The sequence below is a fragment of the Athene cunicularia genome (genome assembly GCF_003259725.1).
Source record: "Athene cunicularia isolate RWA chromosome 3 unlocalized genomic scaffold, athCun1 chr3_part1, whole genome shotgun sequence".
Classification (NCBI taxonomy): domain Eukaryota; kingdom Metazoa; phylum Chordata; class Aves; order Strigiformes; family Strigidae; genus Athene; species Athene cunicularia.
Window position 1 is genome coordinate 69909911 of NW_020799097.1, and position 27395 is coordinate 69937305.

The window sequence follows — 27395 nt, forward strand, 5'->3', positions numbered from 1 at the left end:
GCCTCAACAGCAAGTGGAAAGTTTTCATAAATAATAAAATGAAAAAAAACCCCAGCACCCGGACACTGCATATGCTAACACAGTATGAACAAATGTTAAATGTAAGATAAAAATTTATCCCAGTTTTAAGTTAAAGTGCCCCAATAAAATTGCACTGATTTCAAATCTCACTCTTTCCTAACAGGTTTCACAAAAGAACAGAAGGTTATGTCTAATTCCTTTATAAGCACAGACATTCAAGTTCACAGATTAATTACCCTCAGACAAGGTCTCCGGATTTGTAACTTGGGTTCTCTTAGCAACTACCCAGCACTGCTGAGAAATTTAATCATTTTCTGTTTTTAAACTAGCAAGACATTACTAATTGTCACAGTAAAGGGCCTAGAAGATTGTAAAACACACTTTCTTTGCATCCAGTGAGAAAGTCCTCCTTCTCTGCATACGTCGGAAAGAAAGATCACAGAACCACTGAAAAATGAGAAAGGAGGAAAGGTTAAAATCTGTATGTTCTGTATTAAGTCCAGCAGCTGTGTCATGTAGCTGCCACACCGAGTGTTCACCTACTAGTGGAATCTTCTAGCCTTCACGTATGTATAGCACTGTTCACATGAGCAGTTAATTCAAGCCAAATGATTATGATATGGAGTTTACCTTTTCCATATACTACTTCAGCTAACAAGACAAATGAAGAAAAAGAATGAGAATGGGTATTGCATGAGGATGACAAACCTGCTGCCACCTCCCCAATTTAATAATGCATGTACATACGCATTGAGAAAGGGTCACATATAAAAAGTAAAACACTTTTTAACTTTATAGGTATATAAATACAAAATTACATTTTCTACATCAGCAGATAATTTCAAAGTTGTTATTATTGGCCTTAGTCCTAAAATGTCAATTGGTGTTTCATCTGCTATTTCAGGATTATGATATCATTCACAAAGTCTACTTCTACCCCAATTCCATTCCCACTTTTTTTAATTTTAGACAAGGTAACAAAATAGGAAGTATATTTTTTCCTCATGACAAACTAAAAAAAGACATCAATCCAGATCCCAATCTCCACAAAATCTGGCAAGGAGTGTGACATTCTGTTTTTTGTTTCCCTATCTGATAAATCATAATTGTTTTAAAGCCTTGGCACATAAGTAAACCAACAGCTGTATTAAAGGAAAAACTCCCACAATGTATTACTCACAACCATCTCAATATGATCCCTCCAGAGACAAAAAGCATTTTCAGAGAGAGTCGTAGGCAAGCCGTGGCTGTCTTATTCCCATAGACTTTGAATGAAATCTCTTGTATTTTTAGCTTCCCAGTTTATTTGAGCTAAAATGGGAAGGGGTGGAATTCTACTACAGAAAACTCCCACAACTAATATCAAGAGGACAAAAAGTTAAAATTATTGCAAATTACTCTTGTGCACTTAAAATGCAATCAATTGTTAGCAACAACAAAAAATAATATAACTCTATTTTTACTCCTGGTATAACATAAGGTGTTGGATTGTGATGGGACCTACTAAATAAGTTTAGCTAGGCTTGTATTATATTTGGATATTTGGTACCCAAGTGGTTCCTGGTATCAGTATTTTGACCAAACAGCCCCTTTTCTGCCTGTGTGCTACTTTCTCATACAAAGTAAAACACAGTTATGCTCTTCTTTCACTTACTGATACATATCTGTGCTCCTTGGTTTGCTCACATATACCCTAACGACATCCATGCTCTATAGAAGATTCAATCATTTTATGATCAGAAGGGTCAACAAAGGTAACATAGCTTGTTGTCCTGCACATCTCTAATCACATTTTAGAGTGGGGAATAACTGTGTTATTTATAGCAAAGAAAGTCCAACTATTTCAACAATTTGTGACTAAATTACATCAAATCTTTGAGAGAAATATATAATCTTATTCAAATAATTCAGACAATGAGATATTTACTACATCTATTACCAAATTGTACCAGCAGTTAATTGCCATGCTGGTTCTTTTACGGTAACTCTGAACTAGTACACATACTTCAATAAAGTTTGTTAATAGTCTCCTTTTGGAAATAAATTATGTCAAAGATCACTTCATGCACTTCCAGTACATTCATCATTTTAGTCATCTTACACAGTTCTCTCTAGTTTGATTTTCATTTTTCAAAAGTGACTGCAAAGGACAACTTAACCTACAGGAAGTTTTAAAGTTTGTGGGAGTGAAACTTATGAAGCCAGTTTAAATCAATAAGCCCACCTGAGTTCAATGAGGTTACAAAAACATATTTCCCTTCACATTCTCTAAAACCAAGTGGAACAGTCAAGCACTTTCCTGCTGGACAAACATATATGTTCTCTTGTCGTTTGTAAATGTAAATCTCTTTTTTTTTTTCCCCACGTGAATATACTGAACTGCTGACAGGTTCAGTCCTGAGATAGAAATAATGTGAGTTTCCAAATGCTGTATTCATTAAATACTTGCAAAATGAAATATTGTTTAAGTTTTTTTGTTGCTTGATATGGCACAACAATCATATTCCAGAGAAGGTATATCACATTAAAGCTAATAATACAGGATACATTAAGTACAGCTTCTAAGGGCTAGGAATTTTGTCTAGCAGGTGAGAAAAGGTTTGGACTTGACAGAGAAAGAACCAGTGACCATTTATAAAATCAGATAACAGTGAGTGTTCTCTACTTCCTGGTAAAGTGTGTTGCCCAACTTCAGAAAGGCTCTCAAGATTGCCTGGGGTGACATTTCATATGTCAGCTAGGAAAATATAGCTTAGATGATTTCAGAAAACCAATCTCAGAAAAGAATATCAGCATTCACTGTTACAATGGAAGCTGATATTGAATGAGGCGCCATAATGTCTGTCCTGGATCCAATTCTATACAGTATTTTCCTCACTGATGGATAATGGACTGGAGTATTTATTTTATTAAATGTTATTCATTTGTAGATGTCGTTTATATGTGTTAGAAGAACAGAGAAAGGACCAGACTACTCTGTTAGTCAGACAGAAATAAATCTGAAATAAATGGCAAGAGTCTACAGGACAAGAATTCTAAATTATCTTGGCAAACTGGAGATAGCACATGGAAAAAAAACAGAGCAAAAGTAAGGATCAGTACAAATCAGTATAAATCAGATATACAAAACAAGATGGGAAAGAAATACAAAAGAATGCTTGAGTCACTGCGTTACACAGTGACTGAGTGAACAGTGTCATGGTTTTGTAAATAAGGCAAACATTACAGTGTGAAGGATGTAGACACATACCACTGGCTGGGCTTATAAGGTAAGCTTATTGCTCTGTTCAGTACTTGTAAAGCATCATATAGAAGGAAATTATGCTTCAAGAAAGAAAGAAAACAGGACAAAATAGAGAATCTCCAAAGTAGGGCAACTAGAAGATTAGAAGTCTAAAAAACGAAACATAAAGGTAGAATAAACTGTATTTCTTCAGGTTAGGTAAAACAGAATAATTGGGGAGGGGGGTGTGTGTGGTGTGTGTGTGTTTAAGTGTAATAGTAATCTCCATGCTTTAAAGGTTGTTGCAGAAGGAGAGAACAATTTCTTTTCTGTGGCATGACAGACAGTAAAATAAGTGATGAGCTTAACCTACAGGAAGGAAGATTCAAATTTCATGTTAGCCTTCAAAGATAAGGAGAATAAAACATTGGATCAGACCACAGGTTTTTAAGAAGCAGTTCAATAAACCTATATAAGCAATTGGCATCAGTAGATCCTATTACAGGACAGATAGATGGACTTGGGCTCAAGGTCCACCGCAGCCCTATGATTTTCTTAGACCATGAAAAAGAAGTATCTTGGGTGTGAACATCTTAAGTCATTGCCACATCCATGCTGAATGCAGCACTTGAAACATGCTGGAAAAATACCACATTCAAAATTGCCTTACTAGGAGAAAAGAGGTATTGACTCTTGCCTTTCAATAACACCTGAGTTTCTGAAACAAGATCACCATGAATTAGACTGCTGATATTAAAAATGCACTTTAGGGAACAACAATCAGAGCACGTGTTTAACTCAAGGGACTCTAGAGAAAAACTACCAAACCACAAAAATAAATCAAAAGAAGTTTCAGAAGAACTTGGCTGACCACAGGCTGTTAGAGCAGTCCCAGTGATGGCTAAACCTTGGTGAACTTCTCAAACACACATTTTCTAGCCTTCAAACTTCCAGCAGTCACCTACCCCTCAAACTGGAACCATGTGTTTTCCACCCTGAGACTAGATACCTGTCTGCAGCCACCTGTTTACTGGCTGTGATTACCTCTGCTAGTCTCACTTAAGTTCATGTTTTGTAGTTTTGCTTTTTCTGCTGACAACTCATAAAATCAGTGTTCAAGCAGTCTTACTAGGGAGTTTCTGTCATCTTGGCTGCAGGATCTGTGCATCATCTACAGCCATTATTAAACAGATTACAAAAATACCATGAAAACAAAGACAATAATGGAAAGTTAAAGCAAAGATCTCAGAAACCTCCCAAATTGACAATATTGAATTTCTGCACTGCAGCATTACCTAAACACCCACTTATTAGGCATGTTTCACCAGTGAAATTCTCTCCAATTCAGATGACAATATGTATATATTACCACTACGCCTAGCATTAAAGTTTAAACTGCATACTTCCAACTAAATACAGCTCAATCACTGTGAAATTAATTGATAACACTCAAAGTCTACTGCCAAAACTCTCCTACTTGATGGTCAGAAGGTATAACTGTTAAATAAAATCCATGTTCAAGACACACAACTAAATAATTCCAAGCTTTAAGAACTCCTGCACTTTGGAGATCACTATATCTTTGTGATTAAGACATTAACAGCAGGCCTCTGGAATCCCTGGCTATTCATCCAGTGGCTATTCATCCACTGCCAACCTGTTCTTGCTGGATCAGTATTGCCTCCCATCACGCAGTAATTCTTAACTGAATATTTCTGAAATATCCCAGATTTTTGTCTAAGTATACAACTGTGAGAAAAAGCAGAGAGGTGCACCTGAAGGAATCAGAAGGGCATATGAAGGAGGCAGGGAAATAGAACCGGGGATTTCTAAAATACATTAACACTTCTGAGATTAAGATACCCTCCAGTGTAAGGAGTTACCTACCCCTTGTTTGTTCTGAATCTCCTGTGCTCCCACTGGGGTTTTTAGCCCCACACGGGTAGGCATTTGTTGAATGCTTGTCAGAGATGGTAAGAGTTAATTCCTTCCTGTCCTGCACCCTCTGGTTGGCTATCCAAAACCGAAGAGAATTAGAAGGAGGAGGAAAGAATGTGTGAGTCACAATGGCATTTTTAATTTGTAAATGGCATTTGTAAGGCTGATGTTGAAATATTTCATGCAATTCTGACATCCAAATTTTAAAGAGATTATTATGGGTGTGGAGGTATCAGAAAAGATGTGATGACAAAGGACTCAGGAGACAGAAAGATGTACAGCAGGAGACTGAAACATTTTTGAAACATTGGTTGGACTAGATGATCTTCAAGGTCCTTTCCAAGCTAGTTGATTCTGTGATTCTAGTTCACTTAAGATGTCAAGGTGATTTGATTGTAACGACTTAGGTTATAAGAACTTCCCACAGGAGAGGGATACTAGATACTAAGTCTGGTTCATGGATGTGATGTAAAAGCCAAAATAATTCAAATTAGAAAGGTAATTTTTTAGCAGATGGGAGGACAAATCATTAGAAAAAGCAATCATTGTAAGAAAGCTCTTGAGCCGTCAAGTTACTGGGCTTTGTACATGGATAGCATATAAAGTTGTACTGAGAGAAGACCAGACTTAATGATCTAATGGCTCTTCTTGGTCTTAAAATCTATAAATATTTTAGTAAAGAAGTACAGTGTGCTGTGATGTGACTGCTTGTTATGCTTCTGCATTCAAGCCGGTTGACCAAGTACACTTCTGAAGGCTACATACGCTGGGTGAAGAATAAGGCACTCTTCTATCACCAAGCAACACAGTGTTCTTGGTGTCAAATGACTTTCTGTTATATATTAATAACAGTCTGCACAGAGCTTTCTCAAAACAAGGTCCCAAATCACTTTTGGGATTAACTAACAAACTAATAAACTAACAAAATAGATGACATGAGCAGTTTCAGAAGGCAGCTGAGATTTTCCACCAACCATCTGTTGTTTAAACAAAATTGAGCAGTTGCATAGATTGAGAGACAGCTACTAATTCAGGTTGCCTTTTAAACGTTAACTGTTTGACAGCAAAGAAAAACATTTAAAATTTACAAAATATTTCTAGAACCATTCCAGCTCCCCTGGATAAAAATGAGGCTATCCATCTCCACCACAGGTAAGGTCAAATGCAGATGTAAGTTTTCACAAAATTTAAGTATATACTTATGAAAGTAAGCATAGATATGTCAGATATCACTGAGAATAACGGATCCACAGGGAGGAAACAGATTACTCCATACAGCCTGTCCATTGTTCATGTCTGTACTCACTTTTTCCTGAGGTTCTATTAAGAACCATATAAAATGTTTGATAGTCTATTAAGAACATCAAACTTCACTATAGCAGTTCTCTTATGAAACCTCTGATGAGAAGTATTAAAATGACCAATCACCTCTGCATCTAAATAAATACTGAGAAATACAGGACAGCAAAGCACAAAAGTTGTGTGGTTATCTTGCATTTAAAGAAAGACACACTACAAACTACAACAAAAATCTTTGCTGAAAGCATTCTGTGTTACTTCTTTTTATAGAAGTCCTGTGTACCTCAGTACAGTTCAATCATGATTCCCAGGAAATTTCTGTCTTTTTTTTCAGGAATGCATATATATATATATATATATATATATATATATATACACACAATGTAGATATAATAATATTTAGTTCACATATTCTTTTACACCTATTTAAACTATTTAAACCTATTTAAAACTATTACCATCTGCAATGTAAATGACATGTTTTCTCGTATATTATCAATCTAAAAATTACTGTCATTTCCGAAAACTGAACACGTGTCCAACAAGAATGTGTAGTTGCTGGGGTAGAGATCTCTTCCAGATCCAGTAGGAAATTCAAGAAATCCCTTAGTTCATCAAGATTGGGTACCAATGACTTTAAAAGTCCTTTAAAGGACTTGTCATACCAAGTGTGATCAAGTGATCACAATTCTCTCATAAGTACTCATATTTTTTAATTACTTTTTTATATTAGTGGATGTCATTTTTTACAATAGCTTTTAACCACGAAAGAGGAGCATCAGCTCCTCAAACAAACAAACGGAATCAGAAGTCTAGAAAGCATGTTCTACTGAAACAAGTGAGTTTGTTTAGTCTAAAAAAAGAGAAGACTGAGGAAAGCTACGATAACAGTTTTCAACTATGTAAAAGGTTGTTGTAATAGGCCTTCCTCATACCCACAAGGGATAGGGCAAGAAGCAATGAGCTCAAATTAGAGCAAACATGACTTAAAGATCAAGGAAGGTATTTTATGTAACACTGGTAACTTAAGCTTTAAATTTTTAAAGCTTACCTACATAAAAATTATGTTAAGTATATAAATGTATCAAGAACTAAATTTACTAATTACCATATACTGCAGCAAAAATAGAGAACAGATGCATTGTGAAAGACCACAATGGACACTACGGCCAAATCACCCAAGTGCTGACGTAGAACTGTGGAACTTAATGAAATAATCAGATTAATTTCTTCTTCCATAATGGCCAAAAGCTGAAGATCAGTGCTGTAAAATTACTTGATAATTAACTCTTACTTTTGCTTAAGAATATTTCAATTTTCACTTTATTGCTTAGTTCACTTCAAGTACGAGGACAGAATTTCAAAATTCTAAGAATAATTCTGATTTGGTCAGGGACTCAAAATGAAAAATAATGAAAAACACTCAATAAGGTAGCTGTTCTGCATACATCACAAGTTTAAGTAAATCATTCTCATATTAAAAAAAAAAAAAAAAAAGCATTTCACCCTTTCTCCCACCAATGTTGCTTATTATTGAACTCTGGCTGTAACTATTCTCTTTTCTAAAAATCATTCTGAAGAGTCTGGAAAAGCAGAAATACAAGTAACTATTAACTAATCACTGACATTCAAATCATTTCACCAATGTCTACCCCACAGACAATCTTTCACTTTTTTCTTTAAGGAGAGGAAGATTCTGAGCTGAATGCTGGAAGCCTTATTTAATTCACCTCAGTGGTAGTCATACAACAAAACAGGCAATAATCACACCTTGTGATATGAGGTAAAAGCTGTTTCACACTGTGTTTACTTCAAAAAAGGAGCGACAGTAATTTTTGTGCCTATATATCACCTGGAGATTTAAAAAACTGTAGAAACCTAACTAAAGCCTGGAGCTTTACTAGTTTTCTGTTTGGAAAGGAAGAAATCTTATTTTCTTCTTCAAAATAAGACTCAGATACTGAACAGTATCTGTATTTTCAGTAGAATCACACTTAACTTCTTACACAGTTTAGATGCTGAACAAAGCAAAAAAGTATTCGTTCCACAGAGTGACAGGTATTTAAATCAAGAATTATCACCGTCACAGTAATTAGCACTGTTTCTGTTACATGCCCTTTACCCCACTGGACACTTTGCACAGTATACTTTTAGCCCCGGCAAGACTCTGAACTAAACCATTCTGTGTATAGTTCAAAGCTCTGCTTTGCTGACAGATACAAATTCTATTTAATCAAGGAAACATTCCTCTCAAAATCTGTTCTCAAAAGACATCTCACATCTTCAAGGAGTTGAGGTTTGGATAAAACCATTTTGCTAATGGAGCACTAAATTATGTTTAGTAAATCAATCGACATGAATAATCTTCATCTGACAGGGAATTCTAAAAGCAAAAAAATTGTTTTGGATAATCACACATAGCCTGAAAGAGTGGTCATCTTGATCCAATGCAGGTCTTTTAATTAGATTTCTCACTGCCTCCACAGTCAGGCATACCTACCACAAGCACAACATAGAGAAGCTTTTCTTTCCCTCGTTAATCTTGGAATAACAACATATTGTATACCTGCTAGAAGCGTTCACCAAATACAGACCTAAAAATATATGGAAGAGCACAGCAGCTGTTAATGAAAACCCAGTAAATGTCACTGTCCTGGGCTCAGGCTGCAATCTCAAGTAGCTTCACAGTTTCGTCAAGAGTAAAGAGCAAAGGTGATTCACTTGAACGGTTTATTACCTTGAATACTCCTTTTGAAAAAAGCTTTGCAGCCCTCACAAGACCAGACCCCATAATGGTAGCCTGAAGCGTAGTCGTTACAGACAGCACAGTACCGGGTCTCCTTGGTGGACTCCATGGACAGGCTCCCTTTCTCGTTGGTAGTGGACATCCTCTCCCGGATGCTGTGGCGCCTGTTATCAGAGCTTGGCCTGTTAATAGCAAAAAACAAGCATAATTCTTTCTCCTGCAGACTGTGAGAAAGTTTTGAAAAACAGGTGGTCAAAAAAAACCATCTTTTATCCTCTGTCCTGTTCTAGCTGGAAAGGTGTAAGATACAGCGGAATTTCTCACAAATCAATCTGATGTTATTAGGCATTGTACCTTGAGAAAATTAAAACGCCATTTCATAAACTAATAATTTTTTTCTCAAGACATTACAAAGGAATACAAAGATATCAACATTATTTTTGTGTACCTGCTCCTGTCCAAAGGGTTCAGCATGACTTGCATCTGAATTTGCAAGTCACCTAAATTATTAACCAGGCTATTTTCAAGTATTATTGCCCTATTAAATTTTCCTTACATTGTCAAAGATATACTACTGCATAAAACAGTCTCTATTCTTATTACAATACCATTTTCTTAAAAAATAAATGTTTTTAGCACAACAAGAAAAGTCAAATGGTATTAAAAATTGTTGTCAAAAAATTTTCATTCTAGTAATGTACATCAGACAGGTACTAGACATACTAGACACCCACATGACCCACATGTGCAGTACGCTGCTGAATGAAAACCAAACAAATTTATCGTGTAAAAGGCAATGAATTCACATCTAGAGAATCTGGTAAGAGGTTATTATGGGTAGCTGCTGCAGGCATGGTAAACAATATTCAAAAAGATGAGAGGATGTGAAATTACCAAGGGAACCAGCAATGAACTCTGGGATTGCTCCTGGAAGGCAAACAGCTCTTGCAAAACATGCTTTCCAGTAACAGTCTGCACTACAAAATTGTCCCAGAGATACAGTTGGAAGTGACAGCATCAGACAAGCTAAAGCATGAAGATTCCTACTATTCACAGTAATTATCCATTTACCACGCACGCTTTAATGACTGGTTAGTGAACAGGTGGTTCTTGCCTCCCCAGAGTCCCAGCATTTTCTCAGACAAATATATCCCAGTTTTGAGCCTCGGAGACTCTCAGGTTTCTTCCTACACACCTAGTTTTGCCTTATTCTCTTCAGAGTAGCAAAACTTCCTTTGTTTTGATGAACTGAGGCATCTGGCATCAAGAGCATCTTCCTGCTCCAAACCAATCCCCAGCAGCTTTCTGATTACTCTATATAAGCTCAACTATTCCCTTTCATCTAGCCAAAGATCTCTGACATCTCCTGGAACAGTCCATCTCAATGCCCAAAAGCTTTCAACTAGAAAAGCCACCTGCACACTCTCACACGTCCTGCCAGCCATCCCCTTGACATTTTTATATATAATTTCTGTACTCAAAACCGATATTTTCATTGAACAACTTTAAATGAATACCAGTTATTACAGAAACATGAGCCTTCACCATGTTAGCAGCAACTGGCTATAGTCATCATTCTGGAAAACCACATTTGAAGTTGTTTACCAAGCCTTATATACCAGCTAATTCTGAACATTTATTTAAATAATTTTTGTTTCCTTTGGGCTTGTGCAAGACAGAAGAAACTGTGAATGATGAAGTGCTGATATGGCACAACTATGGCTTTTTAGTGAGATAGGAAAATGAGAATGTCATAATTCTGACAACATGAGTTTAAAAAGTAGGTAGTGAAAAAACAATTTTGGCATATTTTAGATGTCAAAATGGGAAAAGGTGCAAACAGTATCATTAATAAATTGTTATGGATACAACACATACATTGTCCATGTAACTACATTTCTAGCCCACCAAACCTAGGTAGTTTTAATTCTTCTCCAGTTCCTGAATCTTCCTTTGAATTTGCTTTATCCCAGGGTGTCATTTAATTGACTTATTTTTTTTCTACTGAGCACTCATCAAAGCTCTTGTTTCTTATCTTCTCCACCCCATTCTCCTCTGCCTGTAACTAGGTCACCTAATTCATCCTCTCAGTATAACTTTAAACTAAACATGATGTGGCTTTTTTTAAAAATATACTTTTAGGTGTATATAACTACAATAATGTTTTAAATATTTGAAGTTAAACAGTAAGCAAGCAAATAACTGTCAATATAATTTTTAAAGCAATAGTCTAGTCTGTTCAGTTTACATGACCACCTGGTAGATATTAATAATTTTTTGATCTTATTTCTTTTTCCAAACTGTTACAAATATGCACGTTATAAAGAATAGGTTCCCAAAAATATTTTCATATCAATAAGAACTGCAAATAAATTACAGTTTTATAAAGTCTAACTTTTTTTTTAAAAGAAAGCACTTTAAAAAACAGTAAAAAGAAAAAAATTCCAAGTTCCAAAACAATGACATATTTTTGCAGTTGTATAGTAATTTTCCAACACCACACACATAGACACATAAACTTACTAAAGCAATCCTAGCTTCCTAGTCAGATACAAAAGGAAACACTGCAACTAACAGGTAAAACCAAAACATAGTAAAGAAATACAAAAAAGTATCAGTCATCAGTCCAGATAATTTATTTTTTTATCTTTTCAGAATATTTATCTTCATTCAGATCAAGACTAGGCTCATAAATACATTTTTATTAAAATTATATTCAAAAATATTAAAAAGTTACTGAAAAATAGCCTGAAACAAACAAAGCAAGCTTTTTCTATCTAGAACATATAAGAAATTTCACAAGTAATGTAGACTCTGAAGAAAATAAGATGCATAAACACCAACAAAGAAGATGCAGTAAAGACAGACATATTTTGCCACGCTGCTTGCAGGGAGTCTGTCCCACAGGTTCTATCCATCCTCTGTCACACAAGGAGGTCACATTTTCAGAGGGAGGCTGTGGGCAGAAGCTATGAGCCAATATGCTGCCTGTGATCTGTGGCACAAGGGATAGCAGACAGAGGAGAGCAATGCCACTGCTCTCATCTGCTTACAATGCCCAGGCATCTTGTACTTGACTTAGACCCCCACTGCCTTCCTGCACACAAACTTGTTACATTGAAAAAGCACTACAAATCTGTTAATGCAGACCTTCACAAAGCAAGATGAGTCTAAAATGGCCTTGCTGTCTTCCCTCAAATAATCAGTGCCACTCAAGCACCACTTGAGCAAGGTTTTGCAAACTGGTCTTGAAGAGTCATCACATTCAGGCTCTTCTGAACCACAGCAGGAAGCACACTAACATACCCCTAGACCTATCCTCCCCAGAAATAGCATCCTGCCTCCCATTTCAATTTATAAATGGAAATGAAAACTGCTAATAAATAAAGTCTAGTACTTATTAAAGGAGATGGGGAGGAAATCTTTTTGGGAAAAGAGCATCCCATTAACACAGAGCTTTCTAAATCAGAGTAACATCTCAAATTTCATCAAGAAATCAGCTGATAGTTAGTGCACATCACAGACCACTGATTCTGTGCCCTGACAAAAAAATGTCTGCTCTTCATTCAGTTTTCAGTGATGTTTCAAGGGTTAGCCTTCTAAAGAACACAGTGCAACAACCTAACCCAACTTTAATAACTTTGGCAAGATCATTGTTCCCAAAATACAACAGCAGAACCTTTCAACAATTTCCTTTGTCATCTATGCAAATAATAACAAAAAAAGACCAAAGGTTCTTGTCAACTATGTTTACCAAAGAGAAACACGAATCGAAAAGAAAGAAAACCCCAGATAAAGCCCTCCCTCCAAGGCCTGCACCGAAACAGAACAGATTAGAAAGCAAAAAAACCCTCAGAATTTACTGCTCATTTCCAAATGTAGTAACACAGCAGACATAAAATGGAAAGTGTTTTGGACCTGCAGAGCAGGACAAACTTGTCTTCCACACTCACTTTCATATTTTTCCACCTATGTTGAACTGAGTCTGTTCTTCAATAAATGTGTTAGCAAACAAGACATCTCTGCTTTAAACATTCACTCACGTCTGCAACTCTGAGTCAGCCAAGAGATCATTAACTCCATGTTGACCGTAAGGTAAAAAAGAATTTGTACATGAGGGAATTACAGTTTTTTAATGTAAACTTACACCACGGTAATCTGACTGGCAAGCAGAATGAATTTAGGAGAGCCTACAGTGTGCAAATACACCCAACACTGAGGTAAGGTCCGATTTATTCACAATCCCAGCTTTTTCCAAAATAAAGATATTTCATAGGTAGGAGGGCTTAAGGGAAAAGTTATTTAAGCAGCTAAAGGAGACACCTTGCAAAATTCCAGTTTTTGAATTTACTTTCATATCAGAAACTTTAATCTGCAATTGCTAAATCTTTCTTACTAGAACAGATGGAAGTTCCCAGTGTAAGAAGCCTCAAAACTAATGGCCATTTCAAATGCAGTCAAGGTCTAGCACAAACACTTTTCCACACACTGGATTTATTATAACGCCATTCTGCTATTCAATATGAAATTAATTAACTTGCTGTTAGAATGTGAATTTCCATATGGGGCAAAATATTCATGAAAGATTATTTGAACAGAATTAAGTGCTTGAAAATACTTTAAAAGACATCTCAGGAAGCACTGCAGTAGGAATGACTAAACATACAAGTAAACAGAAAATTACCAAGTACATTAAATACCTCAAAACTGTCCTCTCAGAAAGCAGCTCCACTGAAGATGAAAAAAAAAATCATATGCCAACCAAATGAAAATGTTGGCTTAAAACAAATATCCCCAAATTCCTAGGGTTGTAATTAAGCTAAATACAACTTGATGATGGAGAGAGAAAGTCTTACAGGAAGCTGTATATCAAATGGACAGAATCACAGGGTATTTTAGGATAGATGGGACCTTGGGAGGCGGCCCCATGCAGAGCCAGAGTTGGCACAAAATGGGCTACGCGTGGGTTCTAGCAGTGGGTTCAGAAGCCAGCGTCACTCTTTGGCTGATCCTCCACCAGGGATGAAAATCAGCTGAGGCTCACCCTGGGGCCTGATTGCGAGAGATTCCTGATGCATGGCTCTGAGCACATTTCACTCACACAGCTAAACTCTCTTCCTCCTCAAAAAAGGATGGTTTTGTCTGTGACACCAAGGGAAAAGGACGCTTGCATAGCTCCTGCCTGAATCATGTCCTAGGAGAGGATTACTCAGCCGGGCCAAACCATGCCTGGGAGTGTGAAGCTATTAAGCAGTGAGAGCCTTCATGCTGGTGTTTGCACCCATGTCCTGGTCTCGTTTAGGTAAGTAATATATATGTAGGCCTTTCTTGCCCCACTATCTTCATTTTATTCTCTGGTCATCAGCAAGTTAATGTCTCTGGCTGCAGTATCAAAAACGAGAGCAATAAGCATTTCACAGTGATGACGTCCCTTCCAGCTTAGCGCCTACCTCACTAAACGTGACATTTCAGTTCATCTTCAATTTCTGCTAGTGACAAACATAGCTGTGAAAGTTTGACACTCTTGGGTAAAAATAAGCTGTAGGATGAGGAGCTGCCTGTAATTCAGATCTCTATATGGACTGCATGGCCAGCCCCCTGTCTTCCCTCTCCCACAGCCTTACGCAGCCCCCTATGCCTTCACAAGTCTTTCCACCAGAGCACGACCAGGAAGGCCACCAGAGCAGAGCTGCACATCATCTCCCCTGTCACCTGTGACAACCATGCGGGAGGAGACCTTCATGCTGGAGAAAAGCTCCTCTGGTTGCTTTATCATTACAAGAAAATGTAGTGATAGAACAAGGTAATGGCTTTAAACTGAAAGAGGGTAGATTTAAATTAGATGTAAGGAAGAAGTTCTTCATGGTGAGGGTGGTGAGGCACTGGCACAGATTGCCCAGAGAAGCTGTGGCTGCCCCCTCCCTGGCAGTGTTCCAGGCCAGGCTGGACGGGGCTTTGAGCAACCTGGTGTAGTGGGAGGTGTCCCTGCCCATGTGTACTGGGTCTGGCTGAACTGGAATTGGTTTTCCCCTACAGCAGCCCTCACGGTGCTGTGTTTTATGTCGGGAGCTGGCAGGGTGTTGATAGCACCCTGGTGTTGTGGCTACTGCTGAGCAGTGCTTACACAGCACCAAGGCTCTTTCTGATATTTCCCCCAGTGGAACGGGGTGGGCAAGATCTTGGGAGGGGACACAGCCAGGACAGCTGACCCAAACCGACCAAAGGGATATTCCATACCATATGACGTTTGCTCAGTATAAAGCTGGGAGGAAGGAGGAAGGGGGTGGGGTCACCCTTGGTCCTCCGAAGCAACCACTACGTGTATTGGAGCCCTGCTTCCTGAGAAGGCCCGACATCGCCTGTCCATGGGAAGTAGAGACTAAATCTGTTTGCTTTTGCTTCCGCGCGCGGACTTTTGCTTTGCCTTGCTTATATTAAAACTGCTTTTGTTTCACCCACAAGGGTTAGTTTATCTTCTTTCCCCTCTTTACCCTATTGAGAAAACAAGGGGAAAAAGGGGGGGGGAAGTGATAGAGCGACTTGGTGGATACCTGGCATTTAGCCAGTCAAACCATCACACCATGGCAGGGGGGTTGGGACTAGGTGATCTTTAAGGTCCCTTCCAACCCAAACTGTTCTGTGATTCCATGATTCTCTCTCATTCATTTCAAGGATCTGGCTCTTATCTGCTCTCCTCGTTCAGGGCGAGCGCAGGAACACCTAAATAGGACTACCTGTGTAGAAGACCCTAAGCTAGTGTAGTGAATGGATGAGGTGACGAAATAATTGATACAAAGGAATGAGGAGAGACAATACGAAGAACTACTTTTAAAATAACAGAAGATATATGTGAAGGCCAACTAAGAAAAAACAAGGCAAGGAAACAAAAAGTGCAGGAAAAAGAAAATAATGATAACTGACAGGAGAGAAAATTAGGAAAAAAAATCAATTAAATCAAGTTATATGAAAGATAAATAATAAAATAATCTTGAAATATTGACAGTATTTCAATTTATAGTCAGAAGACACTGGAATATTTTCTTCAGAACTAGAATAAAATACAATTTTATTTGGTAAATAAAGTAAAATACCTTAGGAGAAATATCTCAGTATTGACTGAGAAATGGTAGTGTTGAGGACAGGCTGTGTCAACATGAAAACAAAAGCCTATCTTCTTAGGTCATCAAAATTTCTTACTCAACATTTAATTAAACATTTCCTTTGGCATTAGTTTTATCAACTTCTTACATCCTTAACTCTGGTTAATTTTAAAATGAGTGATTGAAATACTACATTTGGATATGTCAAAATTAAACCCTGCCATGTGTGAAGAAAAATCTCCTCTAAAGCTATCTGCTAAAGTCACTATAAATTTGCACATCTCTTCAGTCCCTTAAAACATCATTTTTGACAAATTTAATTTTTTTCTCAGATCTGTCACTAATATTTGCAGACTGGATTAAAGTCTAGAGAGATGTATCTACACACAGTGACTATGTGGTCCATGGCATCTCCAGCCACATTTGCTGGAGGTTCTATTGATGGGAGGGAGAGGGAGCCCAGGTTTCTCATTCACATGCTTAATACCTGAATTTGGATGTTTTCAATATTTTTCTCTTCCATACTCCCACTCCTGGGATCGATTTTCCATGGTTTATAAATGTTTTGCAGCTGATCCCCTTGACAACATAGAGGTTTGCCCAACTTCCTGAAAAATGTGGAAGCTTTTCCTGGGGATGGCAGGGGCATAGGGAGTGGGTTTAAAAGAGGAAAGAGCTCAATCTATTTGTCAGTTCAACAGGTTTGAAATTTAAATTTATGCAGAAAAATCTTTGAAATAAACACTGAGAAACTGGTTCTGTTTCATTCTATTTCTCAGCGCTGTTGCAACTGAAACTACAACTCACTCAGGGTCATTTTCATTAATCTTAAGTGAAGAGTGTTGGTGTAGCTGTACCTCACAGAGTAGCCCAGAATTCAAACAGTTCTGAAGCAATGGCATTCTTTTTGTTTTCTATTTATGCACATAAGCTTAATAATTTCTTTCTGTACATAAGGTGAATGCAGAAACATCCAGACACATGTTTTATATGTATATATATTAAAAGAAGATTAAGATTTTAAATATAGCACATGGCTGTACTGCACCTTGCAAATGCAACTGAAAGCTTCATTTATCCCTCCTGTGGATATGTCTGTTATCTGTAATTATATGACCATACATTGCAAGGACAACAGCTCATCAGTGCACAGAATAAAAATAATGAATTAAATGAGAAGCTATTCTGTCTTTTTTTTTCCTGACTGTTCAGCATCTGGGTCCTTATGATCAGCACACTATCTGAATTCAGCTATAACATCAGAATTAATTTCCTTCTAGTATTTCTGTGCCACTATTTTAGCAGTTAACAGGTGCTAATGAATGTATTTTTCCAATATTCTTGTGAATTAAAAGGATAAAAAAATGAGCCTGAGAGAGATTAAGGTCAAAATTAGATACTGAGTTATATGCAACCTCGGTTTTTTAAGTTCCCACCATTAAATAGTATTTTGAATGTTCCGAGTGCTACTTCCCTTGTCTGCAATTCCAAGGGTGAATGTTCAACACTTAAATACATCAGACTGTAGGACTTCCATTCAGCACAAAGAAAATTACAACACAACAGGAAAATACTTGTGAGGAGTTTGATTTAAATGGTTTCTGAACTTCTCAGGAGCATTTGTGACAAAATTAGACAGAGAACTTAGTTCTTTAGGCCAGCAATCAGCTGCCTTCACCTAGTATTACTGAAATTTTTGCCTTGTTCTTTTTTTTAAATTATGTCTTTGTGAGGAGTAAAGAATTTACAAACAATTACATATTTCACTGTATGAGCATGACACATTCCAGAGTTCATCCTTTTCATATATTGAAGCAGCAGTTCACTGAGGATTACCTTATAATTATGAAAATAATTATAAAAATAACAAACACAAAGGCACAAAGGGTCAAAATAAGATTTGCACTAGTCACCTTGATTTGGGCTTATTAAAAATACAAGTTTGCAAATAACATTTTTTGTGCATGTAGCTTCTCATCTTCTAAAGAGAACATCTAGAAAACCAAAAATGTTATCCTCTGCCTCGTATCTACAGTCACAGTCGGTAGGGATGGTACTTGTTGGTGCACCTCTCACTTGCCTTAATGGAGCAGGCAATGGCAGGAGATCATTCTTATTCTTGAGCAACAGAGGAAGAATGTCAGTGATACCTCCTAAGGGCTGTAAGTAGTGACACTACAGGTCCTTTATTCTACACCAGTTTAGGAGAAGTAAAAGCTAGTAAATACATAGAGGCTGCTGCCACTGCTGTCAGTGGGAATGTCTGCTCTGTCATCCCACAGGTGTTCTTTGTCAAGTGCTCTCTCTTGACCCACCTAGATCCTCTTGTCCCAGTCTTAGACTTACCTCCACCTTTGGTTTTTTCTTCCAGTCTCAGTCTCCCTGTCCAGAAAAGACAAACGCCTCTCCTCCAGTGCCTGGCCTGACTCTGCCTGGCTACTTCTCCGATGCCCAGACTCCCCACAGGCACATCATCCAAAGCGCTCCTTCTCCATGCACCACTACTTATTTTCCTTGTGCCCTGGGAAGGAAAGCTGCACTCTTCTGCCTCTCCCCATACAATTGTAACCCAGTCTGCCATGATTACTCTTGTTAATATACAATCCTACTTTTCTTTGACCTGACCCACCAGTTCCACAGGCATATACTGAGATTTGTAATTAAAGGATTGAGGGACCTTAGTATTGCCATTTGTTGACCATGTATAACTTGCTAATCATAAAAGGACAAAATTATATATTTTTTACCAAGGCTAAACTTAATATTTCTAAAATTCTGTGGCTAGCAGCTCATTTTAAGTGCTAAACCAGAAACAAACCCAACACAAATATTTATTTATAATACCTTTAAAATTATGAGATTTAAGTTATGTATAGGGCCTTGCCTTATGTACTTTGCACTTCTACTTCTGTCTTTTCTCATCTGGACTGGGACTGCACCTCTTATAAGGCAATCCTTCATCACAGTAACCCTTCCCATTGGAGCCCTGATGTCCTGTATGCCAGAACACTTTGCCCATTGGATAAAATTGAGGCCAGAAACACATCTTTGAAGAACCAATTGAGAGATGCCATGCAAGCTTCAATATGTGAAAAATGCCATAATATTTCTTGCCAGAATTTCACTTCTGAAATAAGAAAAAAACACTGTCCTCTTAATATTTTGAAGACTATTGAAATCAGTGCAGAAATCTAGTTTCTGCAAAGAAAAAGTTCATACAAGAAAATTTCTCCTATTTTCAAGGGAAAAATATTTTCTGTGGAATTTTCATTTTGCATAAATCCCAGTTTCAAGACTTTTGACAGAAAGATATTCAAACACCAAGAAATAAACATGTATATGATAAGCAAAAAGACTCTACAGACACATCCACATGTACAGTTCTGCAGTGTTAAGCATGAGCAGAAGTTGCTGCTAACTCCACCAGCACTCACACTGCCCTGCAGTCTTCAGCTGAAAGTGTCAGAAACACATCTACAGAAATTACATACTCTGCATTGCTATCTACTAGCATTTAGTAAAGAAGGGACACAGTATGGCTTAAAAGATTATATATCTAGACCTGCCCCATGAGAACTTGCCCTTACAACATTTACAGTGATTAAGCCTCTCTCCATGGACTGTTTGCTGCCCCACTACCTAATTTCTAGCCTCAATCCTCTCTGCTGGAAATTAAGCTCATTTGCCCTCAGCTTTTTCCAGTTAGCCTGGAGAAACAATTCAGCTGCTGTCCCCTTAGTACACATCTTCCCTTTGTAAGGCTCCTGCTATGCCACCTCCCAGCCTCCAGCCTTCCTTCCAGAGTCTCCTCTCTAATTCTCCCATCCTCTTGCTGCTCTCATAAGGACCTTGCTTGCCCCTTAGTAGGTATAAAACTCCGAAAGAGGCCTTGCCAGTATCTCCTACAACAGCATATTGACCATCTCTTTTTCAGTTCACAGAATACCATTTGTCTTTTCTGCAAAAGATTGCTCTGTTGATTTGTATTTAGCTTATGATCTTCTCTACTGCTTAGACCATTTTTTTTTATTCTGCAGTCCTTTTCCCTACTTTATAACTCCCCAGGTATTGTACTTGTGCATTAGTTTTCCCTTTCTCAAAGGCTGGGCACCACACTGACCCTTAGTGAATTTGAGAAATATTTAATGTTTCAGATTCTGTTGTGCTAAGCAGCACTAGAAAAACATCCTCTTATATAGATACGTACATTTCAAGTGGCCCATTTACAGATCTCTGCTGCTTTTAACAACTGGCAGATACCATTTGCTTATTTAAAAATTAATGGTGCTCTTTTATCTTTGGAGTAAAATCTCTGCAAATTATTTTTTTGATGTGTCTTTTGAATCCCTGATCACTGGATGATCTTTCTACTCTTTAAGGAACACCACCAGTGAAATATTTTGATCCAGTTTGCTAGGATCTAAAATAATGAGCAGTCAACTTGCTCAGGGTTTCTCTGCCCATTTCTACCTCCTGCCAGGCAGTTTTGTCTAGGCACTATCTGTCTCTGACACCATCTCTCTCGTTCAGTTAGGCAATCCCACAGGCTCTGGTGTATGTAGAGTCATATAATCTGAGGAAAAACCTTAATCTATTGTCTAAAAGTGTGCCAAATTTGATGAAAAATCTGCTGACAGACAAAGCGTCTCTGGGCACTGCACAGATACAAATTTTTGGCAGCAATACTGAGTTGATGTGTGGCTGTGTGGCTCTGGGGACAGAAGCAACAGGGGCCTGAGTGTGGCAATCAGCTGTGCCCACAAGTGTGTCAAAGTGGAGGGTCTGGCGGGCAAACACTCTGGAAGCATGGACACAGGACATCTCACTTCAGTGTAAAAAATCTGAAGAATAATATATGTTTGAAAAGCTGGAAGCATAAAAAAAACGAAAGGCCAGCTTCAGCTGACAATCTCTGGTGCATATCCTAGAGCTCTGATGCTTCTAGAAGTATGTAGTCACCCTTGCCTCCATTAAAGTTAAGCTAAGCCTCAAAGCATAAACTGAAAAGTTGTACCACAGCATTTCTTATATCAGTCTTAGTATTAAAATATGACTTTTGTGAAAATGTTGACATTCAGTCTTTCATATAAGAACATAACACATCCAGAAGTCTTTTCTCCAGGTTTCACTGTTCCTGGCAAACAGAATTACTCAGCCACTAGGCTATTTTTTTCTTCTCTTCTAACATCCAGATAAACTAGCACAATCTTACCATCTGAAAGGAAAATGCACTCAATAGATTTGAAAAGGGTGTTTCAGGAAGTGCTGGCAGATTCTTACACTTACCTCCAGACTATTTCAAAGGTAAATGCCAGCAGAAACACAGGAATCAGTAATAAATCTTCCTTCAGGACTTTTATGGGCTCACGTGTTCCTTTTACTCTTAGGCAAGCCCTCTTTTTAAATGTTTCAGATGCACACATTAAGACTGCAATTTAAGCATTTACCCAAAGCTTCACTAAATTCCTAGGAAAATCTTTCAATGACCAACATTAAACAGGACATTTTTAAAGTAAAATGCTTGAAAGAGATAAATGTTCTCCTTTACACAACCTCAGAAAATATGTTAAATAGGAATGCAGATTGTGTAATACAATGTAGATAACGTTGCAAAAATTCCAATCTAAACCTATCTATCATTTCAAATGGCTATTTTCCTTTAAAATGACATTTTAAACTGAAAATGTAACTTCAAGGGGTACACTGCATTTGAAAATGAACTTTTGAAACAAAACACTGGTACAGCCACATATGGTTCCAAGAAGAAATCAGAGGGTTCTAGGCCACAGGAAAATAAATGCTGGCAAAATAGAAGACTACTTAGAGTAGTGATTTTAAGTTCGTCAGAGCACATACAGACCTCTTGAACCAACTGAGACAAAGCATAGAGACAAAAATCTTTTTCCAAAGAATTTACCAGCCAGGACAAGCCACCCTATGCCAGCTGCTATCAAGAATACAGGAAAAAGACTAAGCAGAGGTGCCAAGTCCAAAGATGTGATAGAGGCAGCTGGGAAGGAACTAGACACTTGGAGAAATCTGACACCTGCATGTAAAAATGTTTTGTACTTGCCGCAGAAGATGTGGTTTATCTGCAGCTCCTTACAGTAAACCCTAGAAACAAAGCCTCTGCAGTCCTTAGACTAACAATGCACAGTCTAGGGCCCAGCTGGGGAAAAAAAAAAAAAAGTTCCTAAATGTATGGACCTATTTTTGCTTAAGCCAGTTTCATCAAACCAAACTACTAGTACCTGGGACCCACATGGTCCCAATTATATGAACAGATTAACTTCCTTGCAGGCCATAGCTAGCCTGAACTATCAGCAGCAGATGAAAGTCAAGTACCAGTCCAAGGCTGGTACTCTTCATGTTGTGGTTAAACACTTGATCACAGATGAAAAGACAGAAGCATCACAGAATCACAGAATCATCTAGGTGGGAAAAGACCTTGAAGATCATTTGGTCCAACCATTAACATAACACTGACAGTTCCCAACTACACCAGATCTCTCAGCGCTAAGTCAACCCGACTCTTAAACATCTTCAGGGATGGGGACTCCACCACCTCCCTGGGCAGCCCATTCCAACACCTAACAACCCCTTCTGGAAAGAAATACTTCCTAATATCCAGTCTAAACCTTCCCTGGTGCAATTTGAGGCCATTCCCTCTTGTCCTATTGCTTGTTACTTCATTAAAGAGACTCATCCCCAGCTCTCTGCAACCTCCTTTCAGGGAGCTGTAGAGGGCGATGAGCTCTCCCCTCAGCCTCCTCTTCTCCAGACTAAACACCCCCAGTTCCCTCAGCTGCTCCTCGTACGACCTGTGCTCCAGACCCTGCACCAGCTTCGTTGCCCTTCTCTGGACACGCTCGAGTCATTCAATGTCTTTTTTGTAGTGAGGGGCCCAAAACTGAACACAGGAATCGAGGTGCAGCCTCACCAGTGCCAAGTACAGGGGTAAGATCCCTTCCCTGTCCCTGCTGGCCACGCTATTGCTGACACAAGCCAGGATGCCATTGGCCTTCTTGGCCCCCTGGGCACACTGCTGGCCCCTGTTCAGCCGGCTGTCAATCAGCACCCCCAGGTCCCTCTCTGACTGGCAGCTCTCCAGCCACTCCTCCCCAAGCCTGTAGCGCTGCTGGGGGTTGTTGTGGCCCAAGGGCAGCCCCTGTCATTTGGCCTTATGGAAACTCCTCCACTTGGCCTCAGCCCATGGCTCCAGCCTGTCCAGGTCTCTCTGCAGAGCCTCCCTACCCTTGAGCAGATCAACACTCCCACCCAACTGGGTGTCATCTGCAAACTGACTGAGGGTGCACTCGATCCCCTCGTCTAGATCATCAATAAAGATGTTAAACAGGAGTGGCCCCAATACCCAGCCCTGGGGGACACCACTCGTGACCGGCCACCAACTGGATTTAACTCCATTCACCACAACTCTTTGGGCCCGGCCATCCAGATAGTTTTTCACCCAGCGAAGTGAATCATCAGTCCTACCTGATGCCCATGTACAAGGAACATGCATCCCAGCAATTCAATGATGCCTTGAATGCCATATGCTTGAAAACATAACAAGTGTAACAGATAGGACAAAAGCACATCACTGAGTGTTACCGATAAAGAACGGGTGCAAAAGCATGACAAAAGGCAAACAAATAGCTTGTCTGAAAATGCATCATACCAACCAGTCAATGCATACAAGAAGGGCTGCATTTCACCTTCAGAGCTGGCCTGCTAAAAGTGTTCACAGCACACTGGTGCTGTCAGACCAACAGAATACCTGTGGTTTGTAGCTTGTTATACACTCTTCCTCTGTTAAGAAAAATTAATAACAAATTATGTCAAGTTTAAATCTTGAGAGGTCTGGATTCTAGTAGGGAAGACATAGACCTCAAACTAGCATGTTTTAGTTTTTCCTTTCAGTCAAAATGGAGGTAAGATGGTTGCACAGAAATATGATGCCTCATTAAATTTGTGTACTTCGTTGTGAAACATTGCTCCTCCTGAGGTACTTAACTCATACTTGTGCTCTGGAAAGTGCTGAATTCAACTGTGCATGCCAATTCATTCTCTGAATATTAATGAACAGTAAAACACATGATAAACAAGTTGGAGTTTGAAACAGAGCAGTGAAGTCTGGCAACACCATTCAGCCCAGTTGATAAGTGTATGCTAGCTTTATAAGGCCAAGCACTGTTGACACACAGTGAAATAAAATATAACCTCTATTACATTTGTCATAGAGGATCTCCAGAAACAGAAAATTACGTATGCTAAAAATAGAATTGGAAGAGTAAAAAATATAAAATAAAATTAATAAGAAATAGAATCTGAATAGATTGTTATATAAAGGATACAATTTAAGACACCCTTGGCAAACTGATTTTTCAAATTGATTTTAAATTTCTTAGATTCTACTGATCTCCTTCCATTCAAGGAGAGCGTTCAGCACCTCTCTAAGTAATCTTTAGACATCACTTCTGAAAATTTAGTGTTAAAGGCTACAAAGACTGTCATTTTTATTTGTCCAAGAAGTAGTAACTGCAAACTTCTGCCAGACCGGGCAGTCTTGCTCTCCCTTCATTTCTGGCCCTAGACACTTAGGCCCAGAGTAGCAAATTAATGCTGTTCAACACACAGTCGTAAGACTTGAGGCAAGTGAGGACACCAGAAAATGCAGAGTGAAGAAGGAAGGATCCCAACTGTGTGGTTCCACCAGCTTACTAATGCAGCCACAGGAATCATGACCAGAAATGTGACAGGTGAAAAACTGTTTCAGTGACAGCTTTCAGCTAATCAGACCAATGACAGATTACAATGGTATAAAGTATTAAACAGCAGATTAAAAAACTGGACTGTGTTCTCTTCTTCCTTCCTCTGCATCTTCTCTTTCCTGCTTGTAGACTGCAAATTTTTCTGTTCTTCTTCATGTATAGGTGTCTTAATCATCAGTACTAATCAAAGAGTAAATAGTAAGTTTTACCTATCTACATTATCTAAATTATCCCAAAGTAGCTATATTATTCATTCAGATAATGACCACAGAAAAATTTGCATATGCTGACTATTCAGTCAACAGTAAGCAAAGAGAACGTGGCGCATGAAAGGTAGGAAATATATTCGTGTAGGCAACTGCACATAATATGTGTTTGAAAAAACGCTTGTTGACATATTTTTGAGGTAACTTATGCAGCAATGTGTGAGAAATTAGGTCTGTGACAAATCCATGCATTTGCTTTTTGTGTTGTGATATTTTTGTTTCAAGACATTAAGAAGTTTTGGCAAATCCATGTCATCTATTTGTGTCACTTCTTATTCCTCCTAGCAACAGAAAACAAACTCAAATGCTTCAGAGGTGCCACAATACAGCACCTCGTTAATCTTCTCACTTTTTATTGTCGGTAGACAGTAATTGCTCCCTGCCATATAAATTACAAAGGAAGGAAAAAGTCTATTAGATAGACAAATTCACACAGAATTAAATGTACAGTATTATAGACACAGCAGCCGCACTTCTGTCATTTAAGAACATATTATTACCTGTTCACATGAGACACACCGGCAACTCGTGTTGAATCATACTTTTTTTTTTTTTTCAATCCAGATACACACGCTTCTTATAAATGAAAAGAAAAAAACCACCCAGGGTTTCAACTTCTGTTTGTTGCATAATATTCTTTAATGGCTACCTATGGCTGAAAACCCATCTATTTACTCATTTCTAGCCAAAACATTCTCTGCTGCATAGAGCTGAATGCTGGAAATGGATGTTGCACTAAGCTTATCACAGCAAACCTATTAACCCACCATGACCCAGGCCAAGGAGCACAGGAAAAGTGGTCCAGGAAAGCAGCAGCTCAGTGGAGCTGAGGCTGGCAGCTGAAGGATGCACAGCCCTCCTCACCTCTGCTCTGGGAAGGCAGGCAGGATCCGCTCACAGCCATTCAGCCCCTCATGGCATTACGACTGAGCAGTAGCCAGCAGCTATGACCCACCTTTCTTCAAAACAACGTGACAGATTTTGCATTTTCTCACATCAAAACGGTCCCAAAAATTTCCAGCACTCTACATTTCAGACGTTATTCTTCCAGAAAATGATCTAAATGAGCAGCAGGTTAGGACACAACACCAGGTTCTCATCTAGGCTTTTTTTAAATTGTGGTATAAATATGACTAAAATTAATGCTTCATTATCAAACAGTCCATGTATTCAAAAGTATAACAAAAGTATTCTGTAAGACAAATAGATCAATATTTGAATTATTGCCCAAAGGCCTCTGTTCTTTGATTAATTTCTGGTTTGGTTTTTAATTTTGTTCTAAGCTTAATAAAAATATTTTGAGACATCAGTAACAGTTTTAAAATTGTACTGTCTTTCTTCATCTGGCTCCATCTAGCATATCAGGTACTTACTTTTAAATTCAAGCATGTAGCATTAGATATCCAAGCTTGAAACCATAGTCACTTGATTTCACATACAAATTTATATAGATTTATAGATCACAAAGCTAAATAATTCTAACCAACATCAGTCTGTTGCCAAATCCAGGATCCAAAACCAGTTTTAATTAGGTTATCTTGGAAAGCACAGTATGTAAAATGGAAAGCTAAGCCAACAGTGCAGAGATTCTGACTAAAGACATCTTAATTGCATCTTCATTCTCCAGCCTCAGCACTGCTCCACAAATCCCAGTGGGAACTGCCACATGAGACATCTCTTGATTCCTGTTCTCACTTGCTGATAAAATGCGGACAGCCCTTTGCATTTCTACCCAAGAGCTCAGCTTCTCTCCAGCTTCATGCTCTGGAGCACACATCGCACAGAAATTGACCAACAGTGAGAGAGTATGCACAGCAGCACACTCTGAAAAGTTAAGCACGCATAACTCTGCATCATGTGGTGCATAAGAGGCTTGCTGCTGTACATGCTAGTGAGTCAGGAGATAAGAAAAAGACATAGGAAAAGAGAGATAAAGAGCATCTCATCCAACATGATGCAGTTCTGCAGACCCACAACAATCAACCAAACACAATAGGCATCAACTCTCAGTTGAACTTCCAGTGTATGAAT

The 27395-nt window shown here is 38.4% G+C and overlaps 1 protein-coding gene across 1 annotated transcript in view; it reads right to left on the reverse strand.

The window, feature by feature from the left end:
• The window catches only part of ESR1 (estrogen receptor 1), a 162909-nt gene that overhangs the window by 75982 nt on the left and 59532 nt on the right, over positions 1-27395 (reverse strand). The window contains 1 exon segment of the mRNA XM_026845948.1: positions 9219-9409. Within this exon segment, the coding sequence (XP_026701749.1) occupies positions 9219-9409 (191 nt within the window).